Raw genomic sequence first — 24202 nt, forward strand, 5'->3', positions numbered from 1 at the left:
AAAAAAGTTTTGCTGTTCTAAAAACAGATTTGTGAGCAGTATTTATTTTATTATTGTTCAAAAATTATACAAGGGTTTGAACAAGCATGTACAAAAACAAATAAACATTCATAAGAATAAGTGAAACAATTCATGCCAGGGGTAAAATTACAACAATTTAAAGTAACAAAAAGCTTCATAGGTCTTTCTTGCTTTTTTTGTTCTTAATTTGATCTGCTGTAGTATCATAACAGGGCCTTTCACACTGCTTTAGTTCCAGGACTAAGGCCCGGTTTCAAAGACAGGTCTTAGACTAAGCCAGGATTATGCCATAGTTCAATTAGGACATTTAAGTACTTTTTATAAACATGCTTAGAGAAAAACATTACTGGGATGCATCTTAAGACAAAACAAAGGCACTGATATATTTTAAGATCAGTCAGTGCAAGTTTATTCCAGTTGAAACAGCTCAGACTTACATTTTAGTCTAGGACTAGGCTTAAGCCTTGTCTGTGAAACCGGGGGTAAAAGTACTAACTAAAGTACTGGGATGATTTTGCGCTAACTATTTCCTAGTACCATTTAAAGGATTGCATTCGCACCGACAGTGGGTACTAGGAAGTGACGTACGCCGGTCGACAGTGACGTCATTTGTACAACAACTTAATCAAAGAAGAACAACGTTAATGAGGATGCTGTGATCGGAGCTGTGTTGGGTTTCACAATAATGGACATGGCATTTCGATGTATATGTCAAGCGATTGAAAGGACGAAAAGGAGGACTACATTTATGCATTTATGCATTTAGCAGACGCTTCCAAAGCGACTTACATTGCATTCAATTTACATTTTTTACATTTTATCAGCTCTTGGACTAATAATCTCCAGACAGTTTGCAGGGTTAGAAGCGCAAAACGCCGTAGACGAAGTCTTCAGCTAAATGCCGTTTATAAATGCTCTCAGTATGATACAATGTTTACACATATGTTTACAAGGTGTTTTAAATCATGGCGTTTTTGTACGCGTTTAGCCAATCAGCGTACACTTACAACTGTTTTAGACCCTGCTCTGAAGTAGGAGCTAATTTAATTCCTCCAAACGGAGTTCGTGGAACTAAAACCCTTCCCGCGGTGCGAACACGCCAAAAAGTGGGTAGTTACACAATTAGTTGGGGTACTACGAAAATGTTCCTGCGGTGCGAAAGGCCCTATTGTTAAATCTCTAAAAGTAGCGGTACTTTTGTGACATGGGCGCCGGTTCAAATCGGACAAATTTTCTAACCGGCATGCACTGCTTCAAGTCAGCCTCCGATCGGTTTTCACAGCGCTGCATGAAGTCCAACACACATCAATCATTAATTGATCGCAGATACACGTCCACACAGAAAGACAAGACAAGTCAATATATTTATCCAAACTGTTCTCTTTCATTTGCAGCCTTTAGTTTAATCTCACATGATATATTTGTTATATCTGGAGACACATACGCACCATCCCCCACAAAGGCTCATTGTAAATACATAATTATAAAACAGACGAAATTATTACATAAAACGTCGAAATGAGATATCAACTCATAATTATGAAATAAAAGTCATAGTTATGACGTAAAAAATGAAATTATGACAAAATGTCGAAACAATGAGATAAAAATAAGTTGGCATATCAACTAATAATGATTTCAAGTCTCATATTGTGTACTTTTTTGCTATAATTTTGACCTTGTTTTGTCTCTGAGTTAAGTTTCGTCGTACTTTTTCATCTCATAAATATGACTTTAGTATCTCTGAGTTTATGTGGCGGAAATGAGCTTTATCACTAATATAATTATCATAGATTAGTGATAAGTGTGTTGCATAGCATGGTATGCACGACGCACACAGTTTGCGTGAAAGCTGCGCAGCTGGCGCGCGCTTGAATACATCCGCTGGCCTGTGGTCACGTGATCAGGCGTGCTGCTGAAGATGGCGTGCTGTGGAGGATGTTTGTGTTGTCGATGCTGCTGCAATGAAGGCGAAACAAGAACACCAGAGGAGCTGGTATACAATATTTTATCTGTCTTATCTGTTTCCTAACACAAAACGCCTTGTTGAATGAAACGTGAGTTGTAAACTATGCTAAATCTGTTGCAAATAGACTGTAAACAGCCTGATGTGAATCAAGTGTACATTAACAATAAGTTTAGCTATCAAACCAAATCTGCTGAGAGCAGGAAAACTCAACAAGCTACTAAATTCATATGCATTATCAATGAACATGAAAGTGTAACTGTTTCTGAATCTAGTGTGCTCCTGTCTAGACGACATTGTGTGAAGCAGCTTTGGTCAATATCTCATTATATCTCTAAATCATTATCTATAGCTCACCAGGTCATGAGAGGCACAACCTCTATTTCTTGATATGATGATAAACCTGGTTTAATACTGTTAATGTGTTCTTTATGGTTGTAAATAATGCTAATATTGTCGATACAGGCCATCTGTTCGTTTTAAGGACTGATGGACACCTCAGAACCACCAACATTAAACCATTAGATTAGGGTTTTACTTTTTCTGACCATGTTAACCTGATTTTATTGCTGCCTTTTGCTTGTTAGACAATACTGGGTGAAACCAGAGAAGATGAGGATGAAATACTGCCCAGAAAAGACTATGAGGTTCGTAAACAATGGACAGATTAGACTTACAATAAAAGCAAACGACTTGCAACACACAAATGTCTCTAACGGGTATGTTTAATAAATGCAAATGTTGCATGTCTTTATTTATGTTTGGCGTTTTAGAGTTTGGATTATGACCGGTGCATTAATGAGCCATTCCTGGAGGTTTTGGAGGGGTTGGATAATAAGGTAAAATGTGTAATGTCTTCATTTATTATGATGCCAAGTCCATGTTTACCAAGTGTCTTATCTCATTCCTCGTACAGAAAGCCAGAAAGTATGAAGCGATAAAGTGGATTTTGTTTTTTGCAATTGGAGTATCAACAGGACTGGTAAGTTTTGGGGTGGTTTATACCTTATTGAAGAATGAGATTTATAGAAAATTATAGACCTCACTACTTGATCTGGCTAAAATCAAATGTCACGGATATAATAAGAGAACAATATGAGAAAACAAGAACAAATGTCTTTGTTTTCAGATGCAAGATCTTAAAGGTTACAATAAATTTTGTCACTTCTAGCAATTCTCAATGCCTGGCATTTCTGATGGAAACATTTCTGATGGTCCACAATATTAACATTGGTATTCTTTGATATTATGTAGCGTTTACATTTTGGACATACAAATGCCTACAGATATATTTAAACTTTTTATATATATATATATATATATATATTCAATTCAAACATATTTCACCCCCCCCCCCCCCCAAATAAATAAAAAATAAAATTTAAATAATTATATTAAATTGCATAAATGTCATTATAGAAAATGAAGCCTTTAAGGAATATTAAGATTTATTTATTAAATTTTTTGGGGAGTTTCACCATGAAATGGTGATTTCTGATTAATTTTATTTCTTTTCAGACTGGTCTGTTTGTTGATTTCTTCGTGCGGCTCTTCACTAAGATGAAGTTCAGCTTGGTTGGACAATGTATCCTTTCTGCTCAGTTCTGCATTGTGTTGTGGTTTGTGTAATTCTGCACTATTTGCTGAGTGGAGTCCTTGACGTGCGTCAGCCGTGGAGGAATGCAGTGAAAATGGCTGTCTAGCTCTCTCATTACTGGAGCTGCTGGCTCTCAATATGATGTTCATATTCATCTCCAGCGTTCTGGTGCTCATTGAGGTAAGATCATCTCAGGCCAATATGTTCAAGAATAAAGGCATTACACAACAACACCAGAGGGTTGGGATACTTTTTTTTTTTTTTTGCAGCATATATTTAATAAAAATACAGTAATATTAAATGAATAATATTACAATGTTTCTTGAGCAGCAAATCAGTATATTAGAATGATTTCCGAAGGATCATGTGACACTGAAGTCTGGAGTAATGATGCTGAAAATTTATATATATATACAGTTTTGATCAGATAAATGCAGCATTGGTGAACAAGATTTCTTGATGTTTTTTTTTTTCTTAATTATTTGGATAATACAGTTTAATAGATAAGTTAATATACAATCAAAAATGCATGTTATACTTTAAATACAAAGCCAAATCAATAATTGTACAGTGTGTGTAGTATACAATCTGTTTCTTCTGTGTTTTAGCCTGTTGCAGCTGGGTCTGGTATCCCAGAAATTAAAAGTTACCTGAACGGAGTAAAGATTCCCGGCATTGTGCGGCTACGGACCTTCATATGTAAGGTCACAGGAGTCCTGTTCGCTGTTGCTGGAGGTAATGATGAGGAGAATAGTCTCTATCAGCACAGACAAAGATAAGAATATAGCTCTGTGCTGTATTGGGCCATTTGTGATTGCTGCTTTTTGATTCTGATTTTTAAGACTAATATGTGTAAACTGGCCTTATTCCGGTAACGTCAATAAACTGCATGGTGTTGATCAGAGCCATGAAGCCAAATGACAGTGGTATGTCTTTTTGAAGCTGTTCCATGCTGATCCGGTATTGTTTTTGTTTCAGGGTTGTTTGTGGGTAAAGAGGGACCAATGATTCACAGCGGAGCGATAGTAGGAGCAGGACTTCCTCAGGTACTCCTGCACATGCTCATGCATCCAAATAATAAACTAAGCACTGAATTGACTAATCTTGAACCATTCTCCTATTCAAAATTGTTGAGGTTGAGAATACTTTAGATGGTTAATGATTTTGTGTTCTGATGTAACCGGGTGATTCATTTATGCATTATCTTTCTTGTCACAGTCATACACTAATAAAAGCATGCTTGTCTCTCTGGTTAGTTTCAGAGCATCACCTTCAAGAAGATCCGCTTTCACTTTCCCTATTTCCGCAGTGACAGGTGAGCACTACAACACAACAAGCACTAAATCATTCATTACATTGCACAAAATAAATGCAAAACATTAAGTGGCATTCAATCCTATTATATCAGCTCAAGTTTTTCACGTAGGTCTGATTCATTTGTGTCTGTATTCTTTTGGAGATTTTGGTCCTGTTGCTTGTAATTAGTTTCTTAGTTGTCTTCGGTAAGCTTGTTTTTTTTTTTTTTTTACGCTTATGTTAGGCTAGTATTATTTTGTGTGTGTGATATTGAAATTGATGACGAGAATTGTGAAATATTTTGGTATCAAATCGATAGAAAAACCCAAAATAACTTGCTATATATCATTATAATGAAAAAAACAAACTCATATTGTGTTAAGATTGTGGTCATATTGCCCATCCCTATTGTATCCTACTCTATTTATTAAAAATATTATATAATAATTTCATAAATAATATTACAAATGTTATTGAAATATGCACCGTATGACCAGGAATTTGTATTAATAAACTAAACCAGGTCAGTTGGGATTTTTGTCAACCATATTTTTGTTTATTTTATGTGTTCAGGGACAAGAGGGATTTTGTGTCGGCGGGTGCAGCGGCTGGAGTTGCGGCTGCCTTCGGGGCACCCATAGGGGGCACACTCTTCAGTCTGGAGGAGGGGTCGTCCTTCTGGAACCAGGCCCTCACATGGAAAGTGGTATGTGGATATATTATGTATGGTTTTGGTCATGTATTATGGGTATGTGCTGAGAAAGTTCAGTTTATAATTCTGTCTCTTCTGTATTATAGTTGTTCTGCTCCATGTCTGCCACTTTTACACTCAACTTCTTTCGTTCTGGGATCAACTTCAATAAATGGGGATCATTCCAGCTGCCTGGCCTGCTCAACTTTGGAGAGTTTAAGGTAAAAAAGCTACAGAAATACATCAAAGCCCTTTATGATATGCATTCATGTTGAGTTGATATGTAAATTAGGTGATAATATGGAAATAATCCTGTCATGTCCTCTTTTACATTTATTTCATGATCTTTTCATTTTTAATTTAATCATTTACATTTAGCAGATGCCTTTATGTATTTTTTAAATAAATAGAAAAATAATAGAATAAAGTTAGAACTGGAATTCCTAGCATTAGTTCTTTTCTACACTTAAATATTTAAATGTCATATTTTCTACTCTTATTGTGAATGACTCATCAATGCATGCTATTCTAAAAAAAAAAAAAAAAATCTTAATTGTTCATCAAATTGTATGAAATTTTAGTTGGAGGTTTTTTTTTTTTTTCTCTTTTGTATTTTCTCCTGATTTCAACTAGGCCACTTGGGCAGAAAAAAAAGTTTACCAATGCCAAAATGCAGTTTATTCATCATTATTTTAGCCTATAATAATAAAAATGAATGAAAACTATTGGAGTAAATGAACATGATCTTGAGGGTGAACTTCACTTTCAGTCACATTCGGTCACTTGTGAATGGATTTTGTGTGGACTTCTAAATAATCCAGGAATTATTGGAAAAACAAATCAATCAGGTGTGTGGTGTTAACTTATCTATTTTTCTTTGTTTTCTGCAGTGTGTAGACGGAGATAAGACGTGTCATTTGTGGACGGCAGTAGATTTGGCGTTTTTTGTGTTGATGGGGGTGGCAGGAGGTTTGCTCGGCGCTCTCTTCAACTGCATCAACAAACGCCTTGCAAAATACCGCATGAGAAACGTTCACCCCAAAGCAAGATTCATCAGGTACCCGAGAGAGATCTCGATTATGGATTTGTATTGAGCAAAACTACTCAAAACAACGGGAGAATTGACCTGCTCAGATAGCAGGAGAGTAGCTGTCTGACGCTCTTGGTTTGATTGGCAGGGTGCTGGAGAGTCTGCTGGTGTGTATGGTGACCACACTAGTGATCTTCATGGCATCAGTGACTCTGGGGGAGTGTCGAGATTTAACTCCCACCAATAACAGCACATCAACACAGGTCAGTCTCAAACCAGCTTCCTTTCTCTCTTTTAACTTCAGTCTTTTAATTCTTTCTTTTACTGCTATTTTTCTCTGTTTCTCTCTTTTGCTGGGCTTTTTATATATGGTTTCTATGTGCTGATAGTCAGGAGTTTGACTGTGTGAGACTACAGCAGTCTGGTCCTCTTCGTAGCTCAATATGGCCAAGAACAGCTCGGTTATACAGGAAGAGACCATTTGATGGACATATACACTGACCAATCATAAGTTTCTTTTACATGTAATTTAAAGGGGTCATATGATGTTGCTAAAAAGAACATTATTTGGTGTAATGCAATGTGTTTACATGGTTTAAGGTTCAAAAAACACATTATTTTCCTCATACTGTAAATTTTTGTTGCTCCTCTCTGCCCCGCCTTTCTGAAACACGTCGATTTTTACAAATCTCATCGTTCTGAAAAGCACGGTGTGCGCTAATTACCCAGTTATTCAGTGCGTTGTGATTGGCCGAATACCTCAAGCGTGTGATGGAAATGTTACGCCCCTTACCGTGTTGTGATGCCGTGTCCCGGCGCGACGAGACAAAAACAATAAAAAACCCATTATAAACGAGGCATTTGTTGCATCCAGTGGGGACATAATTACTGATTATAATGACTTATACTGTGTTTTTACGCGTTGCGTTGCACAGCGTAAACATAACACCATGTGTGCATTTGTGATCATAGAAACGAGAAACATCAAGCACTACTCTACACTGCTTAAAACTCGCGTTTGAATAGCCAGTAGCGAATTCATTAAATATGAAAACATGCTTGCAGGCTGCGAGTCAGAAGCGCCAGACTGTCCTTGCAAAGTTGTAATTGCCCCACTTTATAGTGTGCGCAGCTACTCTCCCAGGTTCAGGAAACAGTTCTTTGTAAAATGCGCTGCACACACTCTATTATTTGGGTTGAACTGTTCTGGAACAGTGTTGTAAATGCAACTTAACCACTACTGATTTCTAGTTGTGTCCTCTTTTGGAAGCCCAAACAAAGTACTTTCACAATGAAACACAGCGTCTCCAGGACATGACGCTGGCGGCAGCAACAATACTACAGCCAGAATAATAGTTCTGCCTTCTTTCTTTGCATATACATTTGGGCGGTGTTTTGCAATTCTTCCCACACCGTGACGTAGACGTGGGGGCGTGTTTGAATGAGCCGTGTTAGGGGGGCGTGGCAGAGTCTTAACTTTTATGCAGGCTGAGCACTGAGGGAGTTTTAGTGGAGTTCACACACTCCTACCGCTATTGGGAAGTCGTGGCCTAATGGTTAGAGAGTTGGACTCGTGATCCAAAGGTTGCGGGTTCGAGTCTCCGGCCGGCAGGGATTGTAGTTGGGGGGAGTGAATGTCCAGCGCTCTCTCCACCCTCAATACCACGACTGAGGTGCCCTTGAGCAAGGCACCGAACCCCCAACTGCTCCCCGGGCGCCGCAGCATAAATGGCTGCCCACTGCTCCGGGTGTGTGTTCACGGTGTGTGTGTGTTCACTGCTGTGTGTGTGTGTATGTTCACTGCTGTGTGTGTGTTCACTGCTGTGTGTGTGTGTGTGTGTGTGTGTGTGTGTGTGTGTGTTCACTGCTGTGTGTGTGTGTGTTCACTGCTGTGTGTGTGTGTGTTCACTGCTGTGTGTGTGTGCACGTTGGATGGGTTAAATGCAGAGCACGAATTCCGAGTATGGGTCACCATACTTGGCTGAATGTCACTTCACTTTTATAAAGAATACCTCTTTGGTTTTGAGACTTTAGTCTTTGCAGCTTTACAGGTGTTATATATTCACAAACAGCTTGTAACACTCCAAAGACAAAGGGAAACATGAAATCGCATCATATGACCCCTTTAAGGTGGGTAAAACAAATATAAACAATCAGTCAGCTGATTATGATACTGATTTAAGGTTCACAAACGTTTAGTGCTTTAAGTACAGATGAAGTCATTGTAAGTAAATATAACTTGCTGAGATGAAATAACAGTAGCAAGCTATTCAGCTGCTGATATATAGGATGCACACGGATGTAAATGGGTTGCTGTATAGATATATAAGATATAAATCCTGGTTCACACTGCAGCTTATTCTTATAAAATTAGAACTTGTCATCCTGAGAAAATTGTGCGTAAGTGCAGTAATGGTTTGTTGTGTAGGGGTCTGTAAATGAGGAGGTGAACTCAACCATACGACACTTCTTCTGCTACAACAACACATACAATGACATGGCAACCCTGTTCTTCAACCCTCAAGAGGTGGCAATCCACCAGCTCTTCCACCAGAATGGTAATAAAATTACATGCAACGATTACACCGTTTACGATCGGTTTGTGTTAATTCACACGTGACAGCATGTTTTGTTGATTGTACTACCCCCTTTTCTCCTGCAACTTAAATTTTTCACAGACATTTCAGAATATATAGCTTTATGCCTTAAACTTTACCCCAAAAAATGTAATTGTAATTTTTTCCACCTCGATCTGTGTTAGAGCCTCTAGATTGTTCCAAAAATCATAATCACGTTAGTTACTGTGGTCAATATTTAGATGACCGTTAATCGATGAGTTTGGAAACATCATGCATTTATTATTTTGTTTAACACTGGATTTTCTTTGAACTTCAAATATACACTGCTGTTCAAAAGTTTGGGATCAGTAAGATTTTGAATGTTTTAAAGAAATCTCTCTCTCTCTCGACTGCATTTATGTGATCAAAAATACAGAAAAAAACAGTAATATTGTGAAATTAAATTCCAAAATTAAGTAACTGTTTTCTATTTTAATGTATTGTAAAATGTAATTTTTTCCTGTGATGCAAAGCTGAATTTTCCGCATCATTGCTCCAGTCTCCAGTGTCACATGATCCTTCAGAAATCATTCCTGATGAGCATAAGAGACTTGTTTAAAAAAAAAAAAAGTTAAAGCGTACTGATCCCAAACTTTTGAACAACAATGTAGTTCAACTTAAAAAGTAAACAAACTAAATATTAAAAATTGAGGTAAAAAACAAAACAATTAAATGCGATCAAAATAAGCAAGATCAACTTACTGAAAACTATTAAGCATTTATGAAGGGTTGAAATCACTGTGCTTTACAGGTAAAGGGTGTGCTGGATTTATAACAAGACAAAATGGAATAATCACTTTTATCTTGTTTTCATAGTCATGAAAATAAAGTTTGCATAAACAGCATGCCTGTACCTCTGTGATGTTTGCTCTGTAGAAATTGTTTCTGAGAAGTGCATATCACTATACCTCTTTATTTTCTAATCTTTCTCTTCTGTCTCTTTCTCCCTCCTTTGTCTGGTTTTGTTGACAGCTACCTTCAGTCCGGTCACCCTCTCGCTGTTCTTTGTGCTGTATTTCTTTCTGAGCTGTTGGACGTACGGTGTGTCCGTCCCCAGTGGTCTGTTTGTCCCGTCTCTTCTCTGTGGAGCTTCACTCGGGCGCCTAGTGGCCAACGTCCTCAAGATGTAAGTTTTATTCCTGTTTACAATCTCTTAAGAACTACCAAGGGCATCCATTGGAACAGGACACATATTTATTGTGTCTTGTGCATTATAATTAGCCTACACTTATTATTGTTTTTAAATGTGTGTGTGTGTGTGTAATTACAGTAATTTCCACATGCAAATATATTCGGGGACCTTTGCTTTGATTGGAGCAGCTGCCTTTCTAGGAGGTGTGGTCAGAATGACCATCAGCCTGACCGTCATCTTAATTGAATCCACCAATGAGATCACATACGGACTTCCCATTATGATAACGCTGATGGTAGGAAAACATTCACAAATCAAGTTCTGATATCTGTTAGTTTTTTATGTTGTATGGGAAATCCTCATCTGGGATGTTTGTGTAATAATGACTATCGATTATCGAATAATGATCTCGATTAATCGCATCCAAAATACGTTTTTGTGTACATATGTGTATACTATGTATATTTGTTATGCATATATAAAAACAAACGCATGCATGTGTATATATTTAAGAAAAATGTTATAATATAAAACAAGTACATAAATGTATACACATGTAAATATTTTCAAAATGTATACTGTATGTGTATTTATATATACATAATAAATGTACACTATGTATATATAAATACACACAAATACAGTATATATTTTGAAAATATTTACATGTGTATATTTATATTGTTTTATATTATATAACATATTTTTCTTAAATATATACACATGCATGTTTTTGTTTTTATATATGCATAACAAATATACACACATGTACACACTTTTATTTTGGATGCGATTAATCGTTGATCAGCACTAATTTTAATTGTGATGTTTTATAAACAAATTTCGGGAGGAGTACGCACAGATAATTAACACGGCCAATCCATCATTAGTAATTACACCATCTATCCAATCAGCGCAAGAGAGAACCCCTATAAATGATTAAGCATGTCTTACCTTCATCTATAGACTTTCAGCATTCGGTTCGCATCTCTTGCCATTATATCACAGACCCAAACATTTATTTAATTTTTTTTCCCCGTCCAAACAATGAGACCTATACTCGAGATTTTCGGATCCTCCGCAGCAAATCAGCCGGCACCAGGATCACTCCTTCTACGCCAGACATCGCCGCCGACCAGACACACGATTTCCCCGAAACCGAGGCTTAACCTCGCCTCCTCTGCTGAATTTCCAACTTCCCTGGCATCCTCATATCATTCGGCTGCGCCAACAATTCTTCCTCGGAAAGCGGATAGTATAGCCTGAGGCAAACGCCCATTAATTCTGACGCATGGGCCACCAGTGTTGCCAAATAATTTTCAGGTAAAAATCGCTAAAGGCAGATCATTTGTTTAAAGTTGTTAAATGACATCGTGACATCATTGGATGTTAATGTCATTATGTAATCATGACGCAAGTGCTTAGAATACACACTGAAATCACTCACTTTTTTCACTTGCATTTTTACCTGTATTTAATTAACTCATTTCATTTTGATAAATGGATAGATAAGTCGGATAAGATTCATTTTTGATTTTGTGGTCAAGATCAACAGTGGAAGAGAAGTTTCACTGACCACAGTGGACCAATAGTAATCATTAACAATCATAAGTACAAACAAAAAAATTAAAGCGTATCATAAACAATTATTGAACAAGTGCAACCTGCAACTTAATTCTTATGAAGTGTGTACTGCTAGGCAACTCTCTCAAAGCATCTAACGTTACCAGCCGATGTGCCGCTTAGCCGGCTAGCTGTTTCAATACTTTTTCCTTTTGTGTGGTTTAGAGAAAAACGCATGCTTTTCATCATTTTATCACTTTTTAAAGGTTGCAAAAAAAATAATTAAAAAAGTAAAAATAGCTACATCTGTTGCCTCGAAAAAACAAGTTACTAGGGTATTCTGAGAAATTGCTTATTCCAGCAACAAAATTGCCTAGTCGCCAGCACTGGAGGCTATCCGGACATTTCAGCATGTCCCACCAAAAGTCACAAACCACTCCCCTTTCCTGCGGCCTACAGCATCCGGAGCAGGAGCAAGCACGAGGATGCCTCTGCTTGCAACGCAGGCCCCGACATTTCAGACTTTCCGTCTACTACCACTAAACCCTTTTCCTTTTCAGCAGTCTCGTGCTTCCGTAGCGGACACTGACATGAGGCCGTTTCCTCTAGCAGAGCAGACTACACAGGCTTTCCAGCTTTTTCCCTGAAAGTCACAAACCTCGTGACCTACAGCTACAGCAGCTGAAGCAAGCGTGTGGCCGTCTCCGCTGGCAACACAGGCCCACATATCTCTTTTCCTGCCACCACTAATAACCCCTTTTCCTTTTCAGTGACCTCCAGCGTCCATTGCAGACGCTAGTGTGAGGCTGCCTCCACTAGTGGTGAAGACCCATCCATATCAAAGAAGCTCACCGAACCCTCATTAGCTGACCCCTTTAACGCCAGTCCATCCCTGTTCACTCGAACCTCAGACCCGCCATCCTTTTTAACACCACCAAATCCACCCATAGCGGCTCATCTCCACTTCAACCATCCCAGCAACACCCCGCTCCCGCAGGAGCCTTTTCTGTATTTCCTCACTGCCGCAGCAGTGCCTGCTTCCTCAGAAGCCTCACTCTCTTTAAATGCTGCAGCAGTGCTCTGCTAATTCAATATTGCCGCAGCAGGGCCCGCTTCCACAGAAGCCTCACTCTCTTTCCAGATACCACCACAACGATTCTACTCCAAGTGACGTCCAGCACCCCTCCAACCTTAAGCCTTGCAAATTTTGTGGGGTTATCAACGCCCGTCTCTGGCTGCTGTCATGGCATGCTAATTGCATCTTTGGGGGAGCACTCTGAGTCTGGGCTAAATACAGAGCTCGGAGCCCTCTCCCTGGACAGCACGCCAAATACGCATAATACTCAGTTTATTATATGTAAGTGTAAACTCGTGAAGTGATGTTTTATAAACACATTTCGGGAGGAGTACGCACAGATAATTAACACGGCCAATTCATCATTAGTAATTACACCATCTATCCAATCAGCGCAAGAGAGAACCCCTATAAATAATCAAGCATGTCTTACCTTCATCATCTCTAGACTTTCAGCATCCCTCCGCTACCCCAACTCCTCACCTTCAGCCCGTTTCTTCCCCAGCACGGGGAGGAGCACTTGGGGAGGAGGGGGGGCACTCTGAGTCTGGGCTAAACGCCGAGCTCGGACCCCTCTCCCCAGACAGGAGGAGTACCCCGGGCTCGGGAGTTTTTACCGAGCTCGGAGCCCTCTCCCTGGACAGCACGCCAAATACGCATAACCTTTACTCAGTTTATTGTATATGTGTGAACTCATGAAATCAGATCACATCCTTTATGAATGTCCTCCTGATATAGCATAACTAGAATTCTATGATGTAAAAAATACAACTTCAATGTACACTACTTACTGGCACTGTGTGTTTTGTCAGGTGGCCAAGTGGACAGGAGATTTCTTTAATAAGGGAATATATGATATTCATATTCACCTAAAGGGAGTCCCGCTGCTGGAGTGGGAAACAGAGGTCGAGATGGACAAGTGAGACCATTTTACATGTGCCACAGTTTGTGGCATAGAAGTTTTTAAATATTAAGTTAGATTTAAAAATGTCTCTGTTTCATAGCATTATTTGACATCTAAAAAAAAAAAAAGATATTTTGATATATAATGCAATGATATCCATATATTCGGCATACGTTTTATTTTTTAACCTCAAATTTCTCTTAATCTGTCTTTTAGATTAACGGCCAGTGACATCATGGAGCCCAACCTGACATACGTGTATCCTCACACCCGTATCCAGTCTCTGGTCAGCATCCTGAGGACCACCGTCTATCACGCTTTCCCCGTCGTCACCGAGAACAGAGATAATGAGAAGGAGTTTATGAAGGGCAATATCCTCATAAGCAACAATATCAAATTTAAGGTACATCATGACATGTCACCAATTGTAGCAGTATTGAACCACAAGATGGTGCAAATGGTCTTCTGTTTTTTTTAAATGTCTCACTCAGTAGAACAGAGTTGATTTTTATTAGCTTTATTCGATACTCAGATCATATACTTTAAGGAGAAGTTTTGTCATTAATGCATAATAACTTTCTCTACCTCTAAAATAATGTTTAATCCACTCCACTTTCAAAATCCAACCTAATCCAAATGGGTTGATCAAGTCCTACATTATTTTAGTGTGAATATTCAGTTTGACTTTGGAAATATTACAAAAGGCTCACGCTATCGAGGAGAAATGCTGTTTCGTGTTGTCTTTAAAATGACTAGAAACTCAGATTAAATGACAAATAGATTTAATAAACCCTCCATGTATGAATTGATGTTTGTTTATAGTACATGAACAATGTTCATTTAACTTTAAAATGTAACGTTTAATGTACTGTAAAAAATAAACTGTTAACCTAGTAGTATTTAAATGCAGCAATTAACATCAAAATGATTGTTAATTGTTAGAGGCACTTATTGCAACAAATTGAACTTTATTGTATGTCTTTTTGTTTCCATGTCCAAAAACCCCAGTTTCTCTCTGACGTTTCTTCTCCTTCAGAAAAGCAGCGTGTTGACGCGTGCGGGGGAGCAGAGGCGGAGGTGTCAGTCCATGAAATCATACCCGTCAAGTGAGCTGCGCAACGTGTGTGATGAGCAGGCTGCTGTGGAGCCGGCGGAGGAAGGGCAGGACATCCTTCAGCAGATGCTGGAGAGGAGGTCAGTCGGCCAACTTTGACCTCCAGAACTATTAGCACCCTGTTCTTGCTGAAAAGCATTGATCGTCTGGTATTACACAAGATGGATTTGTATGTAGTGTATATTATCACAAATCTTTTCTCCACATTCTGTACTTTTGTAGCATTTATAGCTCCTGGAAGTCCACTTATGATTTTATTCAAGGTTTCTTGCAACAAAAACAGGCTTTTTACTCCTTTACTTTTAAGATTTCCATATGTGACCCAGCACCACCGTCAATATTTTAATATATAATAAGCTTTCCATAGATGTATGGTTTGTTATGATAGGACAATATTTGGCCGAGATGCAACTATTTGAAAATCTGGAATCTGAGGGTGCAAAAAAAAATCTAAATATTGAGGAAAATCGCCTTTAAAGTTGTCCAAATGAAGTCCTTAGCAATTCTTATTACTAATCAAAAATTAAGTTTTGAGAGATTTGTGGTAGGAAATTTACTAAATATGACATGATCTTTTCTTAATATCCTAATGACCTTTGGCGTAAGAGAAAAATCTATAATTTTGACTCATACAGTGTATTGTTGGCTATTGCTACAAATATTAAGACTCGTTTTGTGGTCCAGGGTCACATATATATATATATAATCCAAGGCAGACTGTCGTGGCAATTTTCTATTTTAATAAAGGCATGCGACAAAGAATTTAAGATTTATTTAAATTTAAGAAAAAGGTCAACAGTCACAGGTTGGTTGCAGAGAGGGACAAATAGAGACGCGTTGCCTCAGCATTTGTACCCTAATCAAATCCTGATGCTTCTATCTCATCCGATCATACTGTATATTTAACAATTGTCCATTTAAGGTACCTAACTATGCAAATTTTAATACAATTAATGCAAATGAATCTCTAAGAAGCTAGGTCCAAAATAACATTTCACACTTGTCTTGCACACAAACACACACCCACACACATCAAATAGATTTCCTGTTATCTCTCAGCTCATTGAAAACTTAAGCATGTTAAAAAGGCATTTAGAAAAGTAAACAACACTTGGTAGAGTGAAGCAAATACAGCTAATATTAATTAAGATAAAAATGAAATTTCCTCCAGACAAGACCAGTTAGCTGAATATTAAATATTGTAAATGTAGATCATATGTTAAGACGCTGACTTTTTTTGCTTTTATACATGAGTGTCTGCTATCTGTTGTTGTTGGCAGACACGTGCCGTACCCAAACCTGTACCCGGACCAGTCTCCCAGCGAGGAGTGGACCATGGAGGAGAGGTTCCGGTCGCTCACCTTTCACGGGCTCATCCTGCGTTCACAGCTCGTCAACTTGCTGATCCGCGGCGTCTGCTACGCTGAAAACCAGTCGGTCAGACCCCTCCTCCTTGATTCTTCTCTCTTCCTCCCTTTTGTTTAAAAAAATATAAAATATAAAAAAAAAATATAAGGCTACTTAATTGGGTGTACATTTATGACTGTTTCTTAACACACTTAAGTACAGTTTTATTTAACAATTGCACTTTGTTGTAATGTCAAATTCAAATTTTTTACTTAAAGTATTTTAATTTTTGCTTTAAAGAACACTTGATGTGTGGACTGAATACTAAAGCACATGTAAAGTTCTTGATCATAATTTTAAATATTTTGCTATTCGATATTACATTGAATATATTTTAATTTTGTGCTAAATCACAACGTAACCATATTTAAAAATGACATGCATAAAAGTTTCAGTAGAAATTTTATTTATCATAAATGCTTGTCAGTATATTCTGCTGTCAACTTATTTTAAGTCCTACTTAAAAGTGGGTAAAAAAAAGCAATCAGAAGTTCATCTAATTGCAAGTAATATAAATTTAAACTATTTGATATGTTCATTTATACAACAGTTATTTCTGCTCCTCTAATCTGATTGGCTGAGAGCCGACCCCTGCTTTAGACCGTCTACAAATGTTAGATAAATCTGAAAACAAAATGTTAGGTTTGACACTGCATCCTCCTGGGGAAAAAATGCAGTGATTTAATATATAGTTTATTTATAGTTATTTTCAAAGCTTCAATGTACTGTCAAAAAATCCTTCATTATTGTTTATTTAATTCTAACAAATAAGTTATTAAAAACGAACTAAAAAAAAAAATAAAAAAAATGCTTATAGTTTATGCACAGGACAGACTTGGTGTTGCTTCCAAACAAAAGGAAATATATCGGTATCGGCCAAAATATCGGCAAAAAAATCAGTCGAAAAATATCGGCAAAATCCAATATCGTGCAACCCTAATATACATATAAATAAATAACTGCACCACCTCTCTATGTATTCTGTGATTCGGAGCAGCTGAAGCCGTTTTTCATTGCGCAGTGTGAAATACAGACTAAACGGTGGCTCAAAACCGCTGCATGAGCATATGATACTCAAACTACAGCTCTCGTCTGGATAAAAGAAACCAGTGTTAGCGGTAATCAGAGAAAGAAACATTGATCTGTTTGAACTGTAGATGCAACCAAATACATTTGAGCGCAGCCTCTCTCTCTTTCCTCTGCCCTCTGTAGAGCGCCTCACAGCCACGGCTCTCTCATTCAGAGATGACTGAGGATTACCCACGATTCCCTGACATCCACGATCTCGACCTGGCCCTTCTCAATCCACGCATGATTGTGGTAAAGTCCTCTGACCTATCAGACTCTTCAGGGGAATATTGTGACGCTCACAGCAGCTCATAAACTAGTGCTCTATATCCAGTTATCTAGGATGTGTGGTGTTGGTGTGTGTATAATGGCTGTTAATTGGTGTTAATTGGAAGTGTGTAAGTGCTCTTGTTGTAAAGTGAGCCTTGCAGTGATGACAGTTTGTTCAACGGTCTCTCTCAGACATAATTAGACTCATTTATTTCTTTGTTTTCTTCTTAAACAGGATGTGACTCCTTACATGAATCCCTGTCCATATACAGTCTCTCCAAATACACGCGTCTCCCAAGTGTTCAATCTGTTCAGGACCATGGGACTTCGACACTTACCTGTAGTCAATGCGGTGGGAGAGGTACGTCTGAAACACAGTTCTTAGAAACACAGTGACAAAGAAATATAGAAGCAACTTTCTGTGTCTTCAATTTTTTTTTTGTCTTCATTTATACTTTTTAAGGAAAAGTTCAGCCAGAAATAAAAATTCTGTCATCTCCTATTACTTAGGGCTGTGATTTTTTTTTTTTTTTTTTTTTGGGTAGACAATGAATCAGTTGGTTATTCAATTAAATTCGGGAATGATTTTTGCAAATTCAGAATGATCTGATTCTTATTCACAATGAATTCTGATTTGATTTCAATTAATGTTTTGATTTTTGTATTTTAAAGTGCATTCGTAGAATGTAAATGCTTCTTCTAATATACTGTTATTATAGTTAACTAAAACTTAAAACTGCAATCCTGAAATAAAGAAAAAGTTACTTAAAATAAACTTTACCTAAAATAAAATTATTAAAAGAAATAAAACACGTTTATTTCAGCCAAGACAACATTTCTCATTTTATCTTGTTGTACTAAAATAATTTAAACTAAAACAAAATATACAAACTACATGCATTAAATTAAAAACAAAAATTAAACAAAATTACGAAAACTTGAAATAAAATGAAAAAATTAAAATTAAATAATTCAAAAAAATTTATAAAAACTTGAATTGTATCTAAGTGATACTAAAGTATCCCTGCTTTGTGTGTGCAATTAAATGAGATTCATTCATGATTCAAAAATCCATGTTTGAGGCATATGCATTGGCAGGATTTGTAATTGACGTATCTATCTATCTATATATCTAAGTTTATTTGTATAACACGTTTCACGATGCAAATCGTTGTGAAGCAGCTTTACAGAAAATTAAAGTATCTACATTATATTTGATGTCCATATGGCAGAAATGTGTAGTTAATGTCATGTATTCAAACAGAAGGTGAACACTATTAACAGTATTGATTTATATGTTGTGATCAAACTTATAGCAAAATCTGTCTGTCTGTCGCAGCTTCACAGGTTGTGCAAGAATTGTTTCATAAAGTGGTGTTTTGTCATCTGTGTCTCTCTTACAGATCGTGGGAATAATCACCAGACATAATCTTACCCATGAGTTTTTAGTTGCTAAACTCCGACAGCATTACATCACAATCTAAGACTCCGTCTGTGATCAAGCAGCCAAGCTTGAGTGATGGCGTCCTCGAGGTGAGAAGAGCCTGAGACCCTGCTTCAGGTCGCACCCTAAAGCCATTCCTAATATCTGCGTGGACCACTAGAGTTCGGTACCTGACCCGTCCTCAAACACACACACACACACACACCTCATGCTAGCACTGATGCAGGTGAGGTCCCGCTTTACCAACCTCACTCTAGCACTTTTCTGAATGTTTTAATAGTGCTCGCCATTTCTGTGTATTTCTGAACGTTTGCTTTTGCACAAAGACTGATGTAGACCACAGTCCCTGGTCGAAAGGGTAAATGTCATGAAAACTGTCAAGAACATGCTTGGGCCATCACCCTAAAATCAAAAGGAAGAAATTTTAGCTTATTTTTGAATTTTGCCCTTTTTAGAAAGTGCATTTTTAGGACCATTAAGATTTTATGCATGTCATAATTTTTTCATTGCATTTTAACATTTTCTCCAAATTACTGTACTGCCAAAATAAATTTAAATTGTGTTGCCATAATGCTGATTTAAATAAAATCAGTACATTACTGTAATACAAATATTTTATTTTTAAAATGTTTTAAAAAATGACCAATGTAATCAATGTAAAGAAAGTCACCAATAAATATAAATATATATCATTTGAATTATGGGGCGTAACTAATTTGATTTGTCATTTACTAAACAAAAAAACTTTCTTTTCTTTGATTTTGGGTGAAAAATATGGACTCCTGTTTACGCTGCTGAACAAAAATGAAAAGGTTTTTATTTGACAATTCTGGGTTTTTTCCCTCGCAATTCTGCATTTTTTTTTCTCCTTAATTGCATTGAAGATCTTTAGTATGTGGCATTAAATAAATATTAGTAGACCCTTTCTAGGACTCAACAATCAGATGTATATGGATTTTCATCTCATATAGTCATGCCATTATTTCAATAATGCCTTTTTCTAGAGACATTTACTCTATTTCGAAATGCAACGTAAAGTTATTCAATTCCAGTGTTTTGGCATTTATTCCCAGTGATGAATGTTTTAGTTGTAATCGTGGCATTAATAATATTTTTATGGTTCTTTTCCCCATTCCATTGAAACGCTCTGACATTCATGACGTTGTTTTGTCAGGGAAGAAAGTTCTCAGGGTGTGTTTGTAATAATGAACTAATCAAACCACCATAAAATCACTGAATTACAGGGATTTATGTAATGCATATGCTTGTTTTCATAACTTAACATACAGTCATGATATTAGGATATCATAATTTGGCTGTGGTTTGATTTCAAGGGACTTACAAGAGCAGACTAAATAGTATTAGAAGAACTGATGGCACATTTGTATACTACACATTCCTGACATGTTTACTGTAATTTTATTTTTTTATTTGATTTAAGATGAAGGATATTTTGTCACGTATGCTGCAAAAAAGGTTTTAATTTATGCTTTAAAATGTTAATCTATTGCAGTTTTATTTATTGTGATGTGGAACTATCAGAGTTTTATTTGATGTGTCTTTTTAATGTATGTATTATAACATGCTGTTAAATTTCTTGACTAAAATGTGCTGCAGGTTTGGAGAGCCGACTAAACACCATCCATCTGTTATAAAAGCTTCATAAACTATATGCAAATCATTTGTGATCTCAATATTTCATTGTGATATCGTACACTATCATTATGGTTTTTCAGGTGATTAATTTAATGCAGTAGTCAAAATAAAACATACACCCTTGTAAGACTTGTGTTCAGTGGAGTGAGTTCAGGTTTTGGTCAGAATTCATACAGCAGGCCTTACAGCATTTATAAAACTGCTTGTATATAAGGAAATTAATTTTAATAGTACTTTGTTGAACTAGCAGATATATTTTCTATCTTCTGCCAGTCAGCGTTCACGACAAGATGCTGCTGCTTATCTTAAAATAAACTCTTGTATCACGCTGAAAGGTGGACCTTACATAAAGTCACTGTAGAAAACTTATTACCTCACGCAAAATATGGAGCTTTCAAAAATGTGCTCTGGTCAAACAAGTATTTCAACTTTATTAACTGTAACTGATTGACACTCAGTTTAGTGTTCACACTGACAGCAGTTTGAAACTACAAAGCATTCATTTTTCATGGAAGTTGGCAATTTCCAGAGACGGGGCCATTTGTGATGCAACAATTTGAGCAGAGTACAGCTTAGGTTTATGCAAATGAGCATCTACACAATGTGAGCGCAGACCGTGATCTGCTATCTGATGCAGGCCAATAGAAACCAACAGCACAGGCGACTGGCCACTCCAAACTCCGAAAATCCATCCAGTCCAAAAAAAAACACTGCTCATTGAATCATTTAAATAATATATATTTATAACATAACTCAAATTTTAACATTTTTATATATTTGTGTTATGTATTGCTACAATAAAAAACATATACAATACCATTTCAAAGTTTGGGGTGGGTAAGATATTTGAATGTTTTTGAAAGTCTGCCTTCATTTAATCAGAAATGAAGTGGAAAAAATACAACGATATTGTGAAATGTGCTGCTGAGGTGAAAAAACTTTCTAAAATCCTGATGCTCTTTGGAATAAGGGATAGTTCAACTCATGCAAAACCAAGGCAGTCAAGGATGAGTACAAATTAAAAAGCCTTTATTTTCTCATAGCTATAATGTTAAAAACGTCTCGGCACACACCAACACATTATGGCTAACAGGCCTTCATCAGGGTGTAAAAAACAAACATGCTCAAGTATTTTATACTCCAAACAATTAGTCATATGCATAATCAAAAATAAGAATCACAACATATTTACCTCAAACACAATATATCAACTGTGTAAACATTAAAATATATATTTACATCAAACACAATCACCAATGTCAATATCAATAACAGTGTGTGTTTACATCAGATAAGTACTTGAGTGTTTGTTTGGGTTTTTTAGGCTTTATTTTTTACTATTTTAATTGTTTTTTGTTTGTTTGTTTATTGTTTTGTGTATGTATGTGTGTGTGTGTGTGTGTGTATATATATATATATATATATATATAATATATATATTTTTTAATGTCAGTTTATACCTGTAATGGAAAACGTTGACTTTTCAGCATTACTACAGTCTTCAATGTCACATGATGCCAGAAATCATTCTACTATTTTATTTGACCACTAATCCACAACCTGATCTCATGAAAGTGCGTATAGTATGCCAAATAAAAACACAAACTTGTGGTATTGATACACAAAAATGGACTTTGGGTAGGACGATGGGTAGGGTTAGGGTTGTGGGGTATATGCAGGTGAAAACTGCATACTATATACCAAAGTCCATTTTTGAGTATCAATACCATGAGTTTTATTTGGCGTACTATTTATACGTACTTTCATGAGACCGGCAACACTGTCACTTTCTGAAGGATGCCGTCATTAACGAACTGACTTTTGTTAGTCAAGTACAAACTCTAAGACTATGTGCCATATTTCTAGAGAGAAGAGCGGCACCACCCCAGGAGGGATGAATCTCTTTTCAACAGGTCAGGTCTGCCCCCAAAATTCTTCCAATGGTCTATCAAACCTATGTTATTCTGCAGGCACCACTTAGACATCCATCCATTGAGTTATGACAGTCTGAATCTCATCACCCCGGTAAGCAGGGAGCGGACCAGAGCATATTACAGTGTCTGACATCATACTTGCAAGTCCACACACCTCTTTAACATGCAAAATATGTGCTTTATAAGTACTAATTAACAGCCAATGCTAATAATATGCATTCTAGTTAAGAGTGAGAATTGCCCCCTTAAATAAAGTGTTATGGATTTACATGTATATGAACTGTTTTATATATTTTTTTCCAGCAGTAAGAGATATCTGGTCATACAGTAGGAATGGGTCGTGTGTGATGAATAAAGAGTGTCTGCACCTGCTGCTCAGTCAGTCATATTCACAGCAGAGCTTCATTAAGCTCTTCACGGCTGAGTGTGTGGAGCTAAACTCACTCTGACACATGCATACAGACCTCCTAATGTAGGCTGATGTGTCGGACATGGACCATTTCAGCACAGATCCGATTTCCATGAGGAAACATGGCTCATAAAATGTTGAGAACATTCCTCAATGGCAAATTAGGACGCTGTCATTTTTTCCATTCCAGTTCGTCTGTGGTTTTGTACAAAGGATGCACATCATAGTGAATGAAAGGCAACACGTTCATGGACTATTACAGGTCTCCCATCACCCATCACTCACAGTCACAGGCCTTTCTTGACAAGACTCTTGATGAGAAGCTCTGTGATGTAATACTAGTTCATAAGTGCAGATTTCACTCAATTTTGTCTTATATTTCAGCAGCTGTTTTGCCTAGATTACAAATTCAAATACACACCCCAAAAAAGTTTTTATTTTGCTACTTTGACGGTTTTGATCTGGTATATAATAAAAAAAGTTTAGTCTTAAACTATAAAAAATATGTTTAAACCATGATGAGCTAAACAAAAAATATTATATGAAAAAATACCCACAAATATCTAATATTATTTTAGTTTTTATATAATGTATAATATATTTTTTAAATATATAAATATATATATATATCCTTGCAAATATTATTTATTAGCAAAAATATATTCATATTACATTTTCAGTTGTGGCATTATTTCCATCACAATGAACAATACGGCCACAACAATTTGCAAAAGTTTGTGTCTTTCTTTACTACGTGATAGTGTCTTTACTACTAACAGTGTCTGTGAAGAATATGCTTGAAATTAAAAATCAAATGTGATTTGTGGAGAAGAGAGAGAGAAATCCTCACTTGGGTAAATACCTCTTGAGAGCTGAATAACTTTTGTGTGGGGTTTTCACTAAAGCTTCTCAAATGAAATAAAAAGTGTGAAAATGTATAATAATTGTAATAAATTTAACATTATATATGTGGGATACATACAATTCTAGATATGTTTTTTTTTTTC

At 36.7% G+C, this 24202-nt stretch overlaps 1 protein-coding gene across 2 annotated transcripts; it reads left to right on the forward strand.

Annotated features, from left to right (window-relative positions):
• The first annotated feature begins 1928 nt into the window (after nt 1-1928).
• Nucleotides 1929-20977, forward strand: LOC306849664 (H(+)/Cl(-) exchange transporter 6-like). Of its 2 annotated transcripts, none has more exons than XM_079384856.1 (23): nt 1929-2017; nt 2575-2634; nt 2761-2826; nt 2904-2969; nt 3506-3572; nt 3658-3764; nt 4193-4319; nt 4563-4630; nt 4841-4899; nt 5454-5586; nt 5679-5792; nt 6462-6628; nt 6750-6864; nt 9030-9159; nt 10192-10345; nt 10490-10646; nt 13802-13908; nt 14110-14296; nt 14930-15087; nt 16288-16444; nt 17627-17734; nt 17988-18113; nt 19156-20977. In XM_079384856.1, exons 1-23 carry the CDS (start codon nt 1943-1945, stop codon nt 19234-19236), a joined length of 2589 nt encoding a protein of 862 aa, XP_079240982.1. In that variant the 5' UTR covers nt 1929-1942; the 3' UTR covers nt 19237-20977. The 2 variants fall into 2 exon arrangements, with proteins under 2 accessions (XP_079240982.1, XP_079240983.1); XM_079384857.1 differs by having other exon boundaries at nt 1933-2078.
• Nucleotides 20978-24202: the final 3225 nt, after the last annotated feature.

The sequence above is a fragment of the Barbus barbus genome, assembly GCF_936440315.1.
Source record: "Barbus barbus genome assembly, chromosome: 29".
In the NCBI taxonomy this organism is placed as follows: Eukaryota; Metazoa; Chordata; class Actinopteri; order Cypriniformes; family Cyprinidae; genus Barbus; species Barbus barbus.

What these genes read in the sequence shown, in the direction of transcription:
- LOC306849664 (XM_079384856.1), top strand. Translation starts at nt 1,943, where the DNA reads ATGGCGTGCTGTGGAGGATGTTTGTGTTGTCGATGCTGCTGCAATGAA. An exon ending in GCGTTCTGGTGCTCATTGAG is followed by an intron (nt 3,765 to 4,192) that starts GTAAGATCATCT and finishes TCTGTGTTTTAG; the next exon opens with CCTGTTGCAGCTGGGTCTGG. An exon ending in GCAACAATATCAAATTTAAG is followed by an intron (nt 14,297 to 14,929) that starts GTACATCATGAC and finishes CTTCTCCTTCAG; the next exon opens with AAAAGCAGCGTGTTGACGCG.